Below are 17,631 nucleotides of genomic sequence, written 5' to 3'. Positions count from 1 at the left end.
TGAGTGTGTGCAGTAACTACTGAATACACATCAGAAGCTCTAAGCTCGTCCTTTGCGGGGCATTAATAGAAGAAACGGGAGGAAAAGAAAAAAAAAAGAGGTGGAAAGATGAGGAGATGGAAAGAGGGAGAGGAGACGGACGTCTTGAGAGCGGGGGGGGAGGAAATGTGATGTGACAGAGCGAGAGAACGAGGGAAATGACAAATGACAGAGGAGAGTCCTGAAACAATGACAGAGACATTTGGACCAAGTCTGGTTCAAGATTCCTTCACTTTAATCCTTCTACTGTGTCTTCAGCCACTGATCCATGTTTTCATCGGTTCTTCTTCTTTTTCTTCTGCTCCCTCTCTCTCTCTCTTTCATCCCCCTCTTTTCAACAGTGGGTGCTTTGGGTACGATTTGGATGAAATAGGATCCAGGACGGTTGGAGTAATAAAATCAGTTTGAAGGAGTTCGAGGGCTCAGTAGACACCAGAACTCTGTTTCGTCCTGAGACTGTCCTCTGAAGAAAGACGACCATCAAGTGGCCCTTGATGACCTTGGACCTTGGAGAGGGGGGGGGGGGGGGGGGGGGTCCAAGGTCACGCACACCACCGTGCGGCCATGGGTTCGTCACTGAGGACGTGTCCAAGAAGCACCTAAACGTTTGAGATCATTGTCATGATGCTGAAACCATGTGAGAACTTGTACTTCCTGTTGGATAAGAACCAAAAACCAGTTCAACCCTCAGGAGACTGAAATCCGGCCAGATCATGTGATGTCATCTTTTCTTAGTTTGGGTTTATTCCCCCGTTTTGTCTCCATCCTCGTCTTCGTCTCCATTTTCCTCGTGGTATCCTTCCCCCCTTCCTCACGCACTAAATCTCCTCTTCTAGTCATTGTCTCCACTGTCCTCCTCCTCTTCCTCCTCCTCCTTTTCTCTAACTTGTCCTCCTTCATCTTCCTTATTCCAATTTTGTCATTTTACCCATCTTCCTCCCTCATCCCTCATCCTCCTCCTCCTCCTCCTCTTCTTCTACAGGCACGTGCCAGCACACAATAGCTCCATTGTGCGCCCTGTGCTCTCCTCCATCTCCTCCCTCCATCCCCTCTCTCCACAATCTATTTATTTTCACATCCTCGGTCACGGGGGCTGTAACGACAGCTGGGTACAGAAAGTTGGAGCTAATTTGGAACAGAGCAGGCAGGAGAGACACATTGTCTGAGAGGGTGAGATGGAGAGACGGAGAGAAAACCAGGCAGACGGAGGAAGAGAAGAGTGAAGGAGGGTTTAAGGAATGGAAAGGAAGGAAGGAAGAACTTCTAATTTCTTTTGTCCACACACACACACACACTTACAAGGCTTCCCACTGGGCGCTCTGAGCCAAACATTTGATACAACAACATAATCCCGGTATCAGTATCAGGGCTGCCGGACCACTGGGGTTTCCATAAACTCCCTGGTCATTAGTGGTTAGAGGAGTTAGCGGTTAGTTTCTCCAGCGACTGCAAGTGGATTTTCTACACCAGTGATTCTCAGGTTGCGGCCCGAGGACCCCCCATCCCGGAGGGTCACTGGAGGGTTTCCAGCGTGTGGCTGAGGAGTGATACGTGGAGAAAGTACTCATCAGCTTTTAATGGCACTGGGGTTTCATATGATCATAATTATCTTCGTGCTTACGGCAGAATTAATGCTTTAATCATCACAAGAGGGAAAAGAATATCAGGAAAAGGCAACGTCATGAGAATCGAGAACAGTTCAGGAGCTGGTTGATTGACTGGTTCTGTTTAAATCGATCTAAAATAACAACAATGAGGGCTAGAACTTTCTTTAACTTTGCAAAAGAAAGTTTCAGGCCTCTGATGTCATTGTGTTTCATTAGAGATCGAACTCATAAAACACAATCGCACCAGATATTAGTTAGAGAGGAGCAGAGGAAAAATGTGTAGATAATAAAATAACTTATAGGGTTCCGAAATATTCTGTACAGTCCTTTGGAACAATATGTTTTACATGTTTATCAAGAAGAATTTGGTTAAGATAACAAAGATTTATCTTAGGTTGGACAGAGTTTACAGATATGAAGCATTTTGAAGGTTCTGCAAGAAATGACGTCAGAGAAAGAACTTTAAAGAATAAACAGTTTCCTCTCACTTGTTTGTGTTGATGATGGAGAGCGCTCACTGACATGCATTACAAAATCACCTGTGTTACTGACTCCTGGTTCTATAGAGAACATTCATCAAACCATCTGGTGACCTCCATGACCTGCACTGCTTCTGTTTCTCTGTCTGCTCAACTATCAGCTGTGGTTCTAGTAAAAGAAACTGGGTCTCTAGTGACATCTAGAGGCCGAATATGACTTGACATGGATAAAGAGGTTGTGCTGTTAACGAGGGTCGAGTTACAAATTAGAGAGAGAGAGAGAGAGAGAGAGAAAGAGAGAGAGAGAGAGAGACACTCCATGGAGCAGCATTCCCCAAAGTGATTGAGTCACACAAATAAACAAGAGGCCTCACTTTGAGCCGAGGATACCACAAGAGAACACAACACACACACACAGACACACACACACATATAGAGCAGTGAGGTAAGTGCTGAAAAGCTGCCTGTCTATGTGTGTGTGTGTGTGTTTGTCAGAGTGTGTACATTCATCGACAAGACGTCTCCAGGAACGACTACATGGCTGTTTACTGGCAGCAGAACCACAAAGCGACACACACACACACACACACACACACACACACACACACACACACACACACACACACACAAGCTGCTTCTGATTAACAGAGACAAAGACACGATGGAGAATAAAAGTCATCTGTGGCCTGAGAACAGATGATAAAGAAGAAAGTCACACTCTTCAGTCCAGATCAACAAACAAACACACACGACAAATAAAGACCGACAACCCTTCTATTCCGACCTGACACATGTTAACGACCGGACTGATCACATTAGAATTCGAGCTCCTGACGTCTGTGTTCTTGAGAAATAACTCAACAGTTACAGGAAAGATTGTTTTGTACAGAAGTTCACGAGCTCCACGGGATTAATCATAAAACTGTCCGACTTTTTTATCTTCCTCAATCATCGGGTCAGAGCTGAAATGTTTTCTTTGGTTTCTGGGATTCATACCTGCAGTAATAATGATATTCCCATCAAGCTCTTATGTGTGGATTTATTACAAGTTGCAAGATTCCATCACTTATTATTCAGCTGGGATGAGTGTGATGGGATCAGGGGTCTGGCACGAGCTGACGGACATCTTTCAAAAGAGGCTTCCAGACTGCTTGACGACTCCGTGTGTGTGTGTGTGTGTGTGTGTGTGTGTGTGTGTGTGTGTGTGTGTGTATGTTTATGTTAGTGTGTGATTTGTGTACCTGTCTGATGGCCGTCTCTCCGATCTTTTCCGAGTGTTTCCGGATGCTCTCCAGGAAGTCCCTCAGCTGCGTCATGGCAGTGTCCCGGATCTGCGTCCTCAGCTTGGGGATGTTCTCTGCCATGATGGAGCAGAACCGGTACTGACCCGCCCGGGGGAGACATGTCTGCTCCAGCTGCTCCAACGTCCGCAGCGCCGGGTAGTACCTGACACACGTGAAGGGATATGAGGCATGGGAAGACAGTTTCCAGTTTATTGATTAAACCTTTTTATGGTTGTTACCTCGGCCAAGGAACATTATTTTTTTGTTGGTTTGTCAGCAGATTAACACAAAAACTACTAAACCTGTTTCCACAATATTTGGTGGAAGCCTGGAATTGGGGTCAAGGGACAATCTGGTTTCATAGGGGGGGGGTTCTCCAGTTGCTGTACATTAACAAATAAGGCTAGAAAGTAAAACTTGGTTAAGGCTGAACCCCACTGGCATTGATGTTTTTTTTTGTGTGTCCGAGCAGTGAGTTTGTGTTACTGTGTTACTGATACACATGGTTATTACTTGTTCTCCCTGATCACACAAATATCATTTCAAAATGTGGGTCCAAATCAAATTTGAACGGAGTGAATTTAAATGTGGTTTTCATAAGGAGACTCTCGGGAGGTTTGAGTTCTTCTCCTTCTCGTTCTTTGACTCTTGTTTAACCAGGAAAAGTGTCACTGAGATTAAACATATATTTTATATGAAGCGTCCCGGCCACGTCAGGGAGAAATGGGAAGAGAGACTTTAGGCAAACTAACAAGACACGCAACAGTACAACCTTGTCCTGGCTGCCTGATGCGTGACTATAAGCAAGCAGAAACACACAAAGATAAACAAGTCGACAAGCACGAGCGTACACACAGAGGGAGAAATAAACACACGCAGACACACCTCAGGGACCCCGGGCAATACAATATCCCCAAAACACTTCACTCCACTTCACTCCACTGCGTCTCTCACGCACACAAACACACACACACACACACACACACACAGACACACTTTCTCTCTCGAGGAGCAGTCGTCGCTGGCTGACCTCTCGCTGCTCTCTGCTGAGCCGGGCAGCCGCAGGACAGAGAGAAGTAGAAAAACACACAAACAAACGACAAATTTATGACCCAACCAGACTCCTGTCTGCAGGTCAGGCCGAGGCCAGAGAGAGAAACAGAGACGGGCTGTGTGTGTGTGTGTCCGTGTGTGTGTGTGTGTGTGTGTGTGTGTGTGTGTCTCCGTCCAGGAGCTCTGCCTCCATCTAGTGGCCGAGGGCTGAGACTCAACAGTCAGATAAAAGTCAAACTGCACAGGTGACATGTTCATCAGACTTAAAACCCAACTTTCATCATATGTGCTTATTGATTTCACATTCACGTCAACGCCACGAGGGCCTGAGCCAAGAGATGACAAATGACAGACCTGACCTTCAAAAGTACAAAAGATAATCTCCACCTTGTCCTATGCTCTGAAATTATGTAAAAGTGTGTAAATTCATGAATAAATCAGAATGCACAAGATGTCTCAAACCTGTAAAGCAAATTAAATAACGTACCTTTTAAGTCTCATCTGCTCCTGCAGTCTGCTGTACATCTCCAGGACTGGTGAAATCAAAAAGAGACCAAGAAAACAACCAGGAATCAGGCTGAGAACGGGACTATACATTCAGCAATTAAATATATTTTTGATTTGCTGTCCCTAAACATAATCATGTAAAAGTTCCTGATGTGCAAAGCCTCTGAAAATAGGCCTAAAATCTTAAAATTCAAGATTTTCAATAGAAAAATAACATTTCGGGGGTTTCTCTGTGTTTAGTGATTCTAGAGAAAAGAAAGACACCAACACAACATGTCTCTTTGTGTAAATCCACAGTGTTTACATGGTGGGTGTGTTACCTGGGAGGCAGTGGGACAGTTTGTCGATGGTGGTGGCGATGTTTCTCTGCTGGACTCGACACTGCTGCAGTTCCTCCATGGAGGTGATGAGCTGGAAACAGGAAAAAACATGAAGAGGAAGAGGAGGAGGAGGACGAGAAAAGAGGTGAAGAAGGGAAGACATTGAAAAGGGACGTACCACTTTGCCGTCATCCTGAAGATGCTTGTTGGTCTCAGTCACTTGACTCTGAAACGGGAGGAATTAAGAACAAATTAAGAAAAAAACATCAAGAATCATCTTTTAAATCTACTTTTACCATCTTTAACTCCTTTGTCTCCTCCATTCCCCCCCCCACCTCTCCGTCCCTCCTCACCTTCAGCTTCTGCGCCTCCCCTCGTACTTTGAGCAGCTCTGTGATGGAGTCCACGAACCCCTGGAAGTGATGGTTGCACATCTTCTCGATCTCCCTGTCGTGGTTCCGGATCCGCATGTCCAGCTTCTCCACGAAGAGGCCATGTTCCTGTCCATCGTACACCGACCTGGAGGACAACAAGAGGGCAGCAGGTGAGAAGGGTCATTTTTAATTTTTAATTATATATACACATGAGCAGTGACAGCAGAGAACGTGAGGAAAGAGGTGTCCAGTTGAGGAAAGAGGTGCATGTGCCACGTAAGCCCACTAGGGGGCGTTACAGCAGTGCTCTTCAGCAACACTGAGCTCAAAACTTTCCAGACATCCAGACTCTGGTTTTATTTTAATCAACTAGGAAAGTTTCCAGTTAAATGTGTTGCTGGAGGCCATAGTAAATAAAGGTGATACATTTAATCATATTAAGTCATATTAAATTAAAATTCATCTTTTATGTTTATGAATATGTTTGCAGTTAGTATCGAAGAGATCTCAATACTGTACCAAAGAGTTTTGTCTTTTATATATTGAATGACACGTTTTTTTAATAAATACATCTATAATTTTAAACTTAAATTTAAACTGTGAACTTCTGCACACTCCAGACATTTAAACCAGCTACTGTCTCCTTCTTGATGTCATTTTTTTTTCTTGTGTGTCTAGACTAACTCTAACCCTAACCCAGCCATTAGACAAACAAAGCAACATTCAACAGAGGGAGAGGTTCTATCAGGACTTCCACTGCAAACACAGGTTTCACCACAGTGAGTATAAGTGTTACTGAGAGTGAGACACGAGCAAACACACAATCATAATCCTGCTGTTGACTTAAAGGTTTCTCTACTTGATACAGTCAATTATTTCTCTATATCAATTATCATCTATTTAACGTGTACTTTATTTTATTTTATAGACTACAACACTACTCAGTTACTAAAAAGTTAAACTAAAGAAAAGAACCCTGAATAATGTCTTCGTAGAATAAAAGTGGATCCAATAAAAAAATTACTTTATGTAGGATTACCGAGTCTGTGAGAGAAGAAGCATTTAAACATTTATAAGTTCAAACAATTGATTGAAGTGGTGACATAAATTGTCTCTGTCACAGAAATAACAGCTTTTCCTGTGTTCCCTCGCTTCTAAAAACAGCACATACAAAAACACACACACACACACACACACACACACACACACAGACACACACCTGTGTATGGATATGATCCCCCACCCTTCTTCCTGTTGACCAGGAAATGCCCGACTTGTACAATAGAGTGCAGGTCTGACGCTACACACTGCTTTCTTTAGACACACAAACAATAAGGAATGAATGTCAAAGAACCAAGAGCAGGAATGGTTGTGTTTCTCTGTGTGTGTGTGTTTCTGTGTGTGTGTTTGTACCGCTGCCCTCGACAAACACTGAGCCACGTACCGAGCCACAGACTGATAAAGTAAATATCTAAATTACCCAATGAACCCCGGAGTGAAAGTGTCACAGACGTTGTTTATAAAGAAAGAAGTGAATCAGAAAGAAAGAACGAGAAAAAAGTTAAGAAACTGTTTGTAAAATCCATCCCTTTGTTATTAGAATGAACAGATGGTCGTTAGAAGGATCAGAAGAATAATCCTGATTACTGTCATACAGTGACATCATCTGCAGGATAATAAAAACAAGGTTATTCAAAGTTATAAATGATTCGCTCCTCTCCCCTGTGAAGTCTACACACAATAGCTTGTTTCCTGACAACGTGCACTAGCCTTTACAAGGTAAGATTAGCTTGTGTGTGTTAGCAGGCACTGGTTTTGATTAATAACCGTGCACACGCCTGTAACTCTCCCAGTGCCAGTCTGCCACTGAGAGCAGAGGAAAGAAGACGATCACAGGAATGAAGAAGAAATAGAAGTTAGATCATTTAAGTTCTCCCTGAAGATAGTTTTATATGAGCTCCTCTGCCTTTTCAAAATCTTTAAATATTACTTTTTAATCCTTAGAATGAAATTTTGGAATCCTTTTACCTATTCAGACCTGAATCTGTGAGACAGACCTCATACAGTCCTTCAGAAGATAATTTCAAATATCTATACCTCTACAAAGTTAGAATAAGCCATATGTTGTAATAATTCACTTCTTTGGGCCTTAACATAGGTGGAATATTAGATAATTTACCATCTATAGGCATCAAGAAATCCTTTAAAAGGATTAAATTAAGATTTTGTTTACATCATCTCAAATTGTAGTTCTTAAAATATGCTTTAACGCCTCTAAGAATTGTTGGAAAAAGTTAGATATTAACAATTTTACCTGCTCAAGCCTCAAAATGTTATTGCCAACAACCAGCAAACAAACTAAAGCAATAAGGTTGAATATTTTACGACTGACAGAGAGAGAAGATATAGATTAATATGATAAGATACATAGATTAAGAAGAAGGAGATGATCAAAGGAGAGGAGGAGAACGAGGAGAAGCAGGAAAAGATCTTGGGTTGGACGACTTAACTACACAAACTATAAAAGTTTCACAACGAGGAGCATTGACACAAGAAGAGTGTGTGTCTGTGTGTGTCTGTGTGTGTGACAGCTGGCTCAATAGGATCTTAACCCAAGTAGAGCACAGACACCTCCCAGTGTGTCAGAGTGGATGTGTCCCCTCCCACGTACAGGCCGATGAGTCAGCGGGGAGTGTGTGAGTGTGTCTGTGAGTGTGTGTGTGTGTGTCTGTGTGTGTCTCTGTTAGCAGGGACTGGTTTTAATTTATAACCGTGCACACGCCTATAGCTCTCACCGAGCCTGGTACCGTCAGCCACACAGTTGTGTTGAATTTCTCAGACCATGATGACGGTCAGAAGGTTCCACCCTGAGCTGCACGACTCATATGAACAGTGTAACGTTGTGTACGCAATGTTCACTCCACACACGTGTAACACAATAACTTGTGTGGAATCACAGGGAGATGTTGTGTATTTTCGACATTAATAGAGGTCACACAGAAATGGTTTTCATGTCCATCTCCAGCTCCATATTTCACCTAAACTAAAATACCAGCACATATATAAAAACTGTATCGAGGTCCCAACGGCGGCCCGACCAATCAGGAGGCGGACTCAGCTGTCAATCAAGATATATGACCTCGTTTATATATGAAAACCAAACTTATCAGAAACATGGAGGAGCTCTTGTGTCTTTATATTCATCTTTATTACGTTTATATCACGGCAACAACATAAGGAAAATAATCCAGAGGTAGACTTAGACCTGTGGTTTAAACCGCCTGCACTGCCGTCCTGAAGAAAGACTGTGTCCCTGATGGACACATGCCGACCAATCAGGAAAGGCCAGTTTCCATGATGATGTAGTAGGAACCCACATAATAAGCAAACGCATAAAAGGTTCCCTGTTATTAATGAAAAAATTGATGGCCGCTGCACAGTGTTAAACACAGGGTGGAGCTCAGAACACACACACACACACACACACACACATACACACACACACACACACAGGCTTCTCCTGACTTGTAGCAGCATGTCTGGAGTTGGCGGATGAGGTTTGCCAATGCAGAAAATACACACACACAAAAAATTCAAATTGCAACGCGCTTGGAATAATCTGTGTCAACAAACACAATCAGACAAAGAAAAGTGCAAGGTTGATACACACTAGGCTGTTTGTGAGGCAAACACACACATGAGCGACAAAATCAGTCGGCAACAGACAAAAAATAACACAAATTCACCGAAACATATGAAAAAATACATCTAAAGAACCTATTCGGCCAAAGTACAACAACACAAAAGCCACTGATGGAACTTCTATAATTCATTCTATTAATTCATTGCTGCATCCAAACTGTTCTGTTCATATGAGCAAGCAGACCCACTCAGGTCTCTCCTGTGTTTGGGTGGATGTGTGTAACCTGTGGGAGTGGCCCACAGATCAGTCGAGCTCCTGTCACACAGATCCTGAGTTATGCTGCCGTCAGGGAGACGTGTTGCAGCCGGACTCGACCTGCAAGCTGCTGCAGCAGAACACACACAAACCTGAAGGAACCAACCCGACAACCCAAACTACTTCATGTGTTTGGTGTTGAACTGTTTCTTATCCTCGGCCCCACATGACGCTGTCGAACAAGAGGAAAGACAACCAGGGGTTTCTCGTCCCACACGCGTTTATCTCTGTAGAACACGTGTGTAACAAAACAGGAAATTGGAAAACACATGTAAAGTTGCTGGTGGTTGATAAGGAATAAAAACAAAACGTGCTGATAACTGCTTGTATTGCTCCGGGAAGGATTCAGCAGAAAACCAACACGGTGTCTCTTTCTGCTGACACTTGCCTCCTTCATCATCGGATGAGCTCGCCTCTGAAAACTCTCTCTTCAACCTCCCTCTGGGCTAAAGATAGAAAATGACGTGACAGCTACAGACATAGACGCTGCTATTATATTTTAAGTGCGTGAGTGTGTGTGTGCACTGGCTGGAGTGGAAACACTGGAGGAGATAAAACATCACTCTGGAGGCTCACGAGACAAAAGAAGAAATAACGGTACAGACGTCGGGTTGCCGGTCTGAATCAATCACCGTGGCTCTGACGTGCAGACACACACTCTCCGAGGAGGAGAATATGGAAGCCAGAGGTGTCACACAATGCTCATGATAATATATGGCAACGGAGAGCGCCAGAGAACACACACACAAACACACACACACTTAGTATGGCTTGATAAACTCCCATCAGGCACAGCGACTGGCCTACATAGCGAGGAGAAGGTGACCGATACAGAGGGACAAGAGGAAAACACACACTGACACTTATAAACACACACACACACACACACACACACACACACACACACACACACACACACACACACACACACACACACACACACACACACACACACACACACACACACACACACTGGTCATTTACTCACTGCCTGTTTCCTCTTTGGACAATCAGGTCAGACACAGTTTCCACTGAGAGGCCACAACAGAGCCTTATGAAGATATACCTGAATGACACTTGCTCTTTACACTGGAACTGACTGAGAGTCACAGCTTCAACTGTCACAATCAGCTCCAGCAAGTTGAAGAGTGAAGCTGAACTGAGATCAGCTACAAAGACTCAGAACTTATTAAAAAAACTGAGTTTATCTCCAATATTCAGCAGGAAACTTTGAAAACATGAAGAGTTCTGAACAGTTTGGTGGATTTGTGTTACAGCAGCAGCTCTTCTGGGTCAGGAAGCAGAGGATTCTTCATATTCAAACTGTAATGACCTGATCGAAGTCACAACACACAGTCTTCTCAGATGCTTTGGAGCAATCACGACTCCAAAGCATCTGAGAAGCAAACAAGATCATAGGACAGAAGTCGAGCGAGTGGACATGTTGATGGCATCTCTAACGAAGAATACAAATATCTTTATGTACGTGAAATTATAAAGATGACGAGATTGGAGTGCTTTAAGAGATTTAGCCTGACACTGGTTTCGATGTGCTGTAAACAAAAAATATGTGTTTTCCATGTGTGATACACGTCTGACCAGGACAATCTCCTGCTGCTTCTTCATACATGAAAGACAAACTCTGATAGATGGTTAATCTTCTAAATAAACTGTGTTGTCTCTGTGTCTTCACATGCATGTCAGCAGAGACTGGGAGGACTGGGACCCACTCACATCCGAACCCAGCTGCACGAAACAGACTCCAGGGATGTGAAACCATGAAGCTGGCACCACACACACACACACACACACACACACACAGAGAAAAGTCTTTCAGCCCTGCAAGGGAAGTTTCCTCTGAATTATTGAGCAACAGCAACAACACTCATGAGCCTTTCCAAGCAACACACACACAACCGGTGCCTGTGTGTGTGTGTGTGTATAATGCTGAATTATCCCTGGGGGGGGTGAACTGTCTCATTCAGTGCACACAGGCTGCTGCACTTGACACTCCTTGATGGGAACGCATCCCAGCTGATGCTAACCACCTAGCGGGCTCGCTGCCCCTGAACCTGCCGGAGCTCCTCCAGGTGACAGTCACCGACACGAAGCACAGACGCTGCCCGACGAGCAGAGGGAAGCTCTGCCACCACAGACAGCCTCGACTCCCGCTGCAGCCTCTGCCACCACTGAGCAGAATGTCAATGAGTTAGCCCAGTTAGCTAGCGTTAGCATGAGTTACTGAAACCCCCCCCCCCCTTTCACCCGAACAAGTTGATAACAAATAAAAGTGTAACAAGCATAAAGTTGAGGTAAATAGAAAATAAGATGAAGATAAAGTCAAATGATTAAACTCAGTCAGAATGTTTACACGCTGCGTCATTGTTTTAATGAGCTACAACTAGTGTTTGCTAAAGTTAGCAGGTTAGCTGTCCGACAATGGGCGCACGCTGGTTAAAGTTTGGACCCAGCCTGAGGAGCGTCGGGGGAGTTGCTAACTCGGAGCTAGTCGCGCCTGCGGGGGTCCAGCTGCTCCCCCCGGGGAGGGGCACCGGGCAGCAGCCGGGGGAGAGGCTGCCGGCGCGGGGCTCTACTCACCGGAGGGTCGGTCCGATGCAGTTGGAGTCGGTGCTCTCTATCTCCCGCAGGATGCGTTCATGTTCGGCGGCTGTCTCCATGCTCGCCATCCTGCATGTTGCTGTGGACGGTTCCGAGCTGAGCCAAGCTGAACCGAACCGAACCGAGCCGAGCCGAGCGTACTGGCCGTGCACGGTGCGTGTGAGGGTTGGCTCGCTGTGGTTACAGAGCAGCGGGAGTGAGCGGTGTTAACTTGTGGGGGGAAAGGGGCGGGGTCGTGTGTCGATGGGCGGAACAACCGGAAGTGCAAACACCTGAACAACGTGTAATGTTATGATAAATAAATGTGAATATTGTAATAATAAAGCTATATAATACATAAACCCCTCTATCTAAATTTATATATGTGTTTATTTATATACATATAGTGTAATTATGTACATATATATAGTACAATGTTATTTAGTTTACTACTGAATTTATAACCATTTATACTATGTAAATATATGTTGTACTTTATTACGCTGACATTATTTTAGATATTGTGACAGTTATTTAGTTACCGGAAACAATAAAGTGGGAGTAAGAGTTCACCTGCATCTAAGGTTCGTACGTTCAGCGTTTCCTCTATTCCTTTTCAAAACAAAATAACTAACCAGCAACCTGGCCTCAGTTTATTCTAATTTAGTATTTTTAATCTAGAATTTATCTGCATATTCAATACATCTCCACTATTCTAACTCTTAGTGGTATAATTATACCAATAAGCTGCTTTTTTATATCTTTAGATAAATTACATGCTTTTATTCTGCAGGCAACACGCACTACATCCGGCGTCCCGCTAGCTTAACTCTGCGAACCTGATATTGCTGGTTCCTGCACGGGAAAGAATAGAAGCGAGAAATGGAGGTAAAACAACAATAATAATAACTTTTAAAGACATTAGATTTTAAAGAGTAAACAGATAAAAGAAGTCACGTGTGTGTGAGACTGTGAATCTGTGAATCGTCGCCGCCATGATGGAGGACAGTGTGTTTACAGCAGGACTCATTCATAGAGATCAAAGTCCACAACAGTGAAGATTAAAATGTAATGTTGCTGCACATGAAACTTTATTGTTTTATTATTTATGTTTATTCAGCTTTAAGTAAACTTGTATTTATGTGTGTGTGTTTCTGCAGAATGTGCAGTGTCTATATAACACACACACACAATGAAACATTATTATTACTGTTGCATTTACAAATTAACAGTTACATTTTTGTTAATATACTACTTTATGTACTTTCGTGTATATTAAACCACCACAATAAATGATAAACTGTCAGTGTATCATATGATGTGTATGTGTGTGTGTGTGTGTGTGTGTGTGTGTATGTGTGTGTGTGTGTGTGTGTGTGTGTTCTTCAGCCCCAGAAGAAGCTGATAAACTCGGTGGAGGGCTGCGTGGACGAGGCCCTGTGCGGCCTGGTCCGGGCCAGCGGGGGCCTGTCGCTGCTGGAGGGCCACAGGGTCGTGCTCCGGTCCGACCTGGAGGCTCTGAGGGGCAAAGTGGCCCTGCTGTCGGGGGGAGGGTCGGGGCATGAGCCGGCACACGGGGGTAAGTCCTCTTTAATCGTCTCATCAGCATTTATCTCTCACACTTTAATCTCCCGGCCTCGTGTCTGCAGGTTATGTTGGTGCAGGAATGTTGTCGGCAGCAGTCGCAGGTGGAGTGTTTGCATCACCACCACCGGCCAGCATCCTGGCAGCCATCATGTCTTTGCATAATGCAGGTGATGTACACCTGATGCACAAGCTTGGTTTTATGTCATTTTATTTACTAAATGCATATTAATACACTCAACTCTGGACATTTTCCTGAACTTGTCCTGTAAGCCCTCCAGTAACATGTCCAAGTGAGTCCATGTGACATGAAACTGGGAAAATACAAACATAACCTCATGGGTGGAGGTGATAAGAACCCTCCTCCCTCCACAGGAGCCTCCGGGGTCCTTCTCATCGTGAAGAACTACACCGGCGACCGCCTCAACTTCGGGTTGGCTGCAGAGCAGGCCCGCTACCTCGGCGTGGCCGTCGACATGGTGGTCGTGGCTGAGGACTGCGCCTTTGACCGGCCCGGTAAGGCCGGGAGGAGAGGCCTGTGTGGAACCGTCTTTATACACAAGGTAAACGACAGAATCAACAACAAACGTTAACTATTTGTTACTTATAAAAATTAAAATCTTACCGTCCCACACTTCCTGTCAGCTGGCAGGTGCGTTGGCAGAGGAAGGCTCCTCATTGGACCACATCGTCGCCAGGTTGACAGAGGTTTTAAAGGGGGTCGGTGAGTTTCTCCTCCACCTCCTTCACCTCCTCATTCCCTCACTGCTCCGTCTTTATCGGGAGGCTTTTCCCCAAGTAAAACATTCTGTTGATGTTTGTTCTGCAGGTTCGCTCGGTGTGAGTCTGTCTCCGTGCAGCGTCCCCGGCTCCCTGCCCTCATTCGACCTGTCCCCAGGAGACATGGAGCTGGGTCTGGGTAAGAGACAGAGGGAACAGGATCAATACTGGATCTCAGATCAGATACCAACTGTTTAGGTTAATTTTGTTGATCAGCAAATTGACATTTACTCATATCACATAAAACAAACATTTAAATGCATCTGTCTCTTAATGTTCACCACCGTCTTCCATCTTGTTTTTCAGGTATCCACGGGGAACCTGGGATCAAAAGGTCAAAGGTGATCCAACGACACAAACCGACTTCTAATTTGTGTTTGATTCCATTGACGCTGTTTCTCTAAAGTTATGAGTTCTAACTGTTAATCAGGTGACTTCAGCCGACGAGGTGGTGAAAACCATGATCGATCACATGACCAACCCTGACAGCCAATCGTGTCTGCCGCTGAAATCAGGTTCGCTCAATTTTAACGTATTATTACAGTTAGTGAGTTTTAGTGTCAGTGGACAGTGGTAATTTGACCTGTGTGTGTGTCTGTGTGTGTGTCTGTGTGTGTGTCTGTGTGTGTGTGCGTCCTTCCATCGTACAGGAGACAATGTGGTTGTGTGTGTGAACAACCTCGGAGCTCTGTCTTGTCTGGAGATGGCCATTGTTACTCGAGCTGCCATCACCTGTCTGGGTAAGTGGTGTTTGTGTGTGTGTGTGTGTCTGCATGTGTGTGTGTAACCATTGAGGATGCTGTGGAATGTGTCTCCGTGGGTACAGAGAGTCGCGGCGTGGCGGTTGCCAGGGTGATGTCCGGCTCCTTCATGACATCACTGGAGATGGTGGGCGTGTCCCTGACCCTGATGCGAACCGACGAGGACACACTGAGACTGTTTGGTGAGCGCACTCACACAAAGTGTGTTTGTCTGTACTTGTGAGGACCCCCCCATTCTCCAGCCTTCATGAAAAGTCCCTTCTCCCACACAGACGCTAAGACTAGCGCCCCCGCCTGGCCAAACCTCAGCAGTGTGCATGTGAGCGGACGCAGCTACGTCGTGGCTCCTCCCACCATGGACACACAACCGCAGGACGATACACACACTGAAGGTTGGTTTCCATGTTCACAAGATGAAGGGACTCTTCCTGAGAGATTTAGAGAAATTAAAATATATTTTTTTGGAAAGACGGGAACATTTTTAGTTGATTCAGCTGTTTTGGTTGTTTTATTTTTCCCGTCCAGGTTCACTGAGTCCTGTGATGCTCAAAGCGTTGGAGTCAGTTTGTTCCACACTGTTGGAGAAACAGGAGGAACTCAACTCCCTGGACCGAGCTGCCGGGGACGGAGATTGCGGTAACACTCATGCGCAGGCGGCCAGAGGTAAGAGGGGAAAAAGTTCAAACTGCACATAATGATCAAAGACCACCAAAAAAAGCTTGTTTGATTAATAACGAATAAAAATGTCCATTCAGCCATTCAGGAGTGGCTCCGGGGTCATGTGGTCCCTGGTTGCCCCGGAAAACTCCTCTCAGTCCTCGCTGGATTGGTTCAGGAGAAGATGGGCGGGTCCTCAGGGGCGGTAGGTTGAAAGTGATAGATATAAAACAGTCGTTTCACAGCGAGCAGCGTCTAACTCGCCTCATTGTGTCACTCAGCTCTACAGCCTGTTCCTGACAGCAGCGGCTGGTCATGTGGCCGAGGGGCGGAGCAACGCTGCAGCCTGGGCGAGTGCAGTGCATGCTGGGACGCAGGCGATGAGGAGGTGCGAGGGTGTTTGAAACTGTCAATTATATCAATTAATTCGATTTATTTTCATCCATTTATCCAAAACATTTTCAATAATAACTGAAGAAGTTTCTGCAGGCTTCAACTTTTCAAAATAAAATACAGTAAATACCTGATAGCTTGTAAATCAAACTATTATTGACTCATTTAATAATCAAGTACTTAATACAGATTTAACATCTTATTATTTTAATGTCTTCCAGATATGGGGGTGCTGATCCTGGAGACAGAACTATGGTGAGAGTTTTATATAACTTCTCATGCATCTCTTTTATTTTGAAAGGGGTATTTCCTGGTTGATAATATTGTTATTTGGGCTCCTCAGCTTCATTTATTAAACAACAGTTTTATCTTTAATCATCTGCTTCTCTTCTTTCACAGCTGGATGCTTTGTTTCCTGCTGTGGACGAGCTGATGAAGCTGACCACAGCTCCACCTGGTGGACAGATGGTCATCCTGCAGGCTGCAGTGCAGGTAAGGTAAACTAGAGATTATCAGATAACAACTATCTTTGAGTTCATATATTCCCGGACTTGCCGTCCTTCTTCCCTGTGTGGTTCTAGAAAGCGGCCTCGGGGGCGGAGGCCACCCGTGACCTCACGGCGAGGGCGGGGCGGGCCAGCTACATCGCGGCCGAGCGGGTCACCCTGCCCGACCCGGGTGCCGTGGCCGTAGCCGCCATCTTGGGAGCTGTGTTGGAGTCGCTGGAGGGGCGGAAGTAAAACCGACACATCACTACAAACAGAACAACACTATCACGCCTCAGTCACATCTTACACACACACACACACACACACATTAATACATTCTGTCTGCCGTACGTGGCCGATCACAGAGTCTAGGGGGTCAGAGGTCATCGGCGCCGCTCAGTGTGATGGTGACTGGTTTGAAAGAAGCCACAGTGGTTTCCCCCTGATCCTCGCTGGGTGCAGCCGCCTCATTCCCCGGCGCTGACACGCTGCCGTGGTCATGAGGTGCAACCGGTTTCACTGAGGTGCATTTTGATCTCTGTCACTTTGGAGCCAGGTGACGCGTGAACTCACAAACAGCTGGTGAAACCGGTTCCAGGGTTGAAGCTCCACCGACTTGTTGAATGATGTGTTTTGATTAAAAGATGAATTTGTGAATGGATTGAAAAACACTTTCTTAATTAATTCTGACTAATAAATGAATTGTTTTTACACAAATGTGAGTTGTGTGGTTGTGGTTTTTTGGACCTT

The 17,631-nt window shown here is 44.9% G+C and overlaps 2 protein-coding genes across 2 annotated transcripts in view; one reads left to right on the top strand and one right to left on the bottom strand.

Moving 5' to 3' along the window:
- exoc6b (exocyst complex component 6B) overlaps positions 1-12,430 on the bottom strand; it is a 60,876-nt gene extending 48,446 nt beyond the window's left edge. Inside the window, exons 1-6 of the mRNA XM_053415549.1 lie at positions 12,219-12,430; positions 5,642-5,807; positions 5,467-5,514; positions 5,289-5,379; positions 4,949-4,994; positions 3,367-3,571 (exon numbers count right to left, since the gene is read on the bottom strand). Coding sequence (XP_053271524.1) covers positions 3,367-3,571; positions 4,949-4,994; positions 5,289-5,379; positions 5,467-5,514; positions 5,642-5,807; positions 12,219-12,307 — 645 coding nt within the window. The 5' untranslated portion in view covers positions 12,308-12,430. The remainder of the gene's footprint in view (positions 1-3,366; positions 3,572-4,948; positions 4,995-5,288; positions 5,380-5,466; positions 5,515-5,641; positions 5,808-12,218) is intronic.
- Positions 12,431-13,040: 610 nt separating this feature from the next.
- On the top strand, positions 13,041-17,598 carry tkfc (triokinase/FMN cyclase). Its single transcript, XM_053415550.1, has 17 exons — positions 13,041-13,106; positions 13,608-13,797; positions 13,868-13,972; positions 14,178-14,365; positions 14,448-14,526; positions 14,632-14,721; positions 14,889-14,923; positions 15,013-15,097; positions 15,233-15,322; positions 15,409-15,525; positions 15,616-15,735; positions 15,869-16,006; positions 16,099-16,205; positions 16,282-16,388; positions 16,615-16,648; positions 16,793-16,885; positions 16,975-17,598. Exons 1-17 carry the CDS (start codon positions 13,101-13,103, stop codon positions 17,131-17,133), a joined length of 1,743 nt encoding a protein of 580 aa, XP_053271525.1. The 5' UTR covers positions 13,041-13,100; the 3' UTR covers positions 17,134-17,598.
- Positions 17,599-17,631: the final 33 nt, after the last annotated feature.

This window comes from Pleuronectes platessa, chromosome 23 (assembly GCF_947347685.1).
Source record: "Pleuronectes platessa chromosome 23, fPlePla1.1, whole genome shotgun sequence".
Taxonomy (NCBI): domain Eukaryota; kingdom Metazoa; phylum Chordata; class Actinopteri; order Pleuronectiformes; family Pleuronectidae; genus Pleuronectes; species Pleuronectes platessa.
This window is presented reverse-complemented; position numbering and strand designations above follow the sequence as displayed.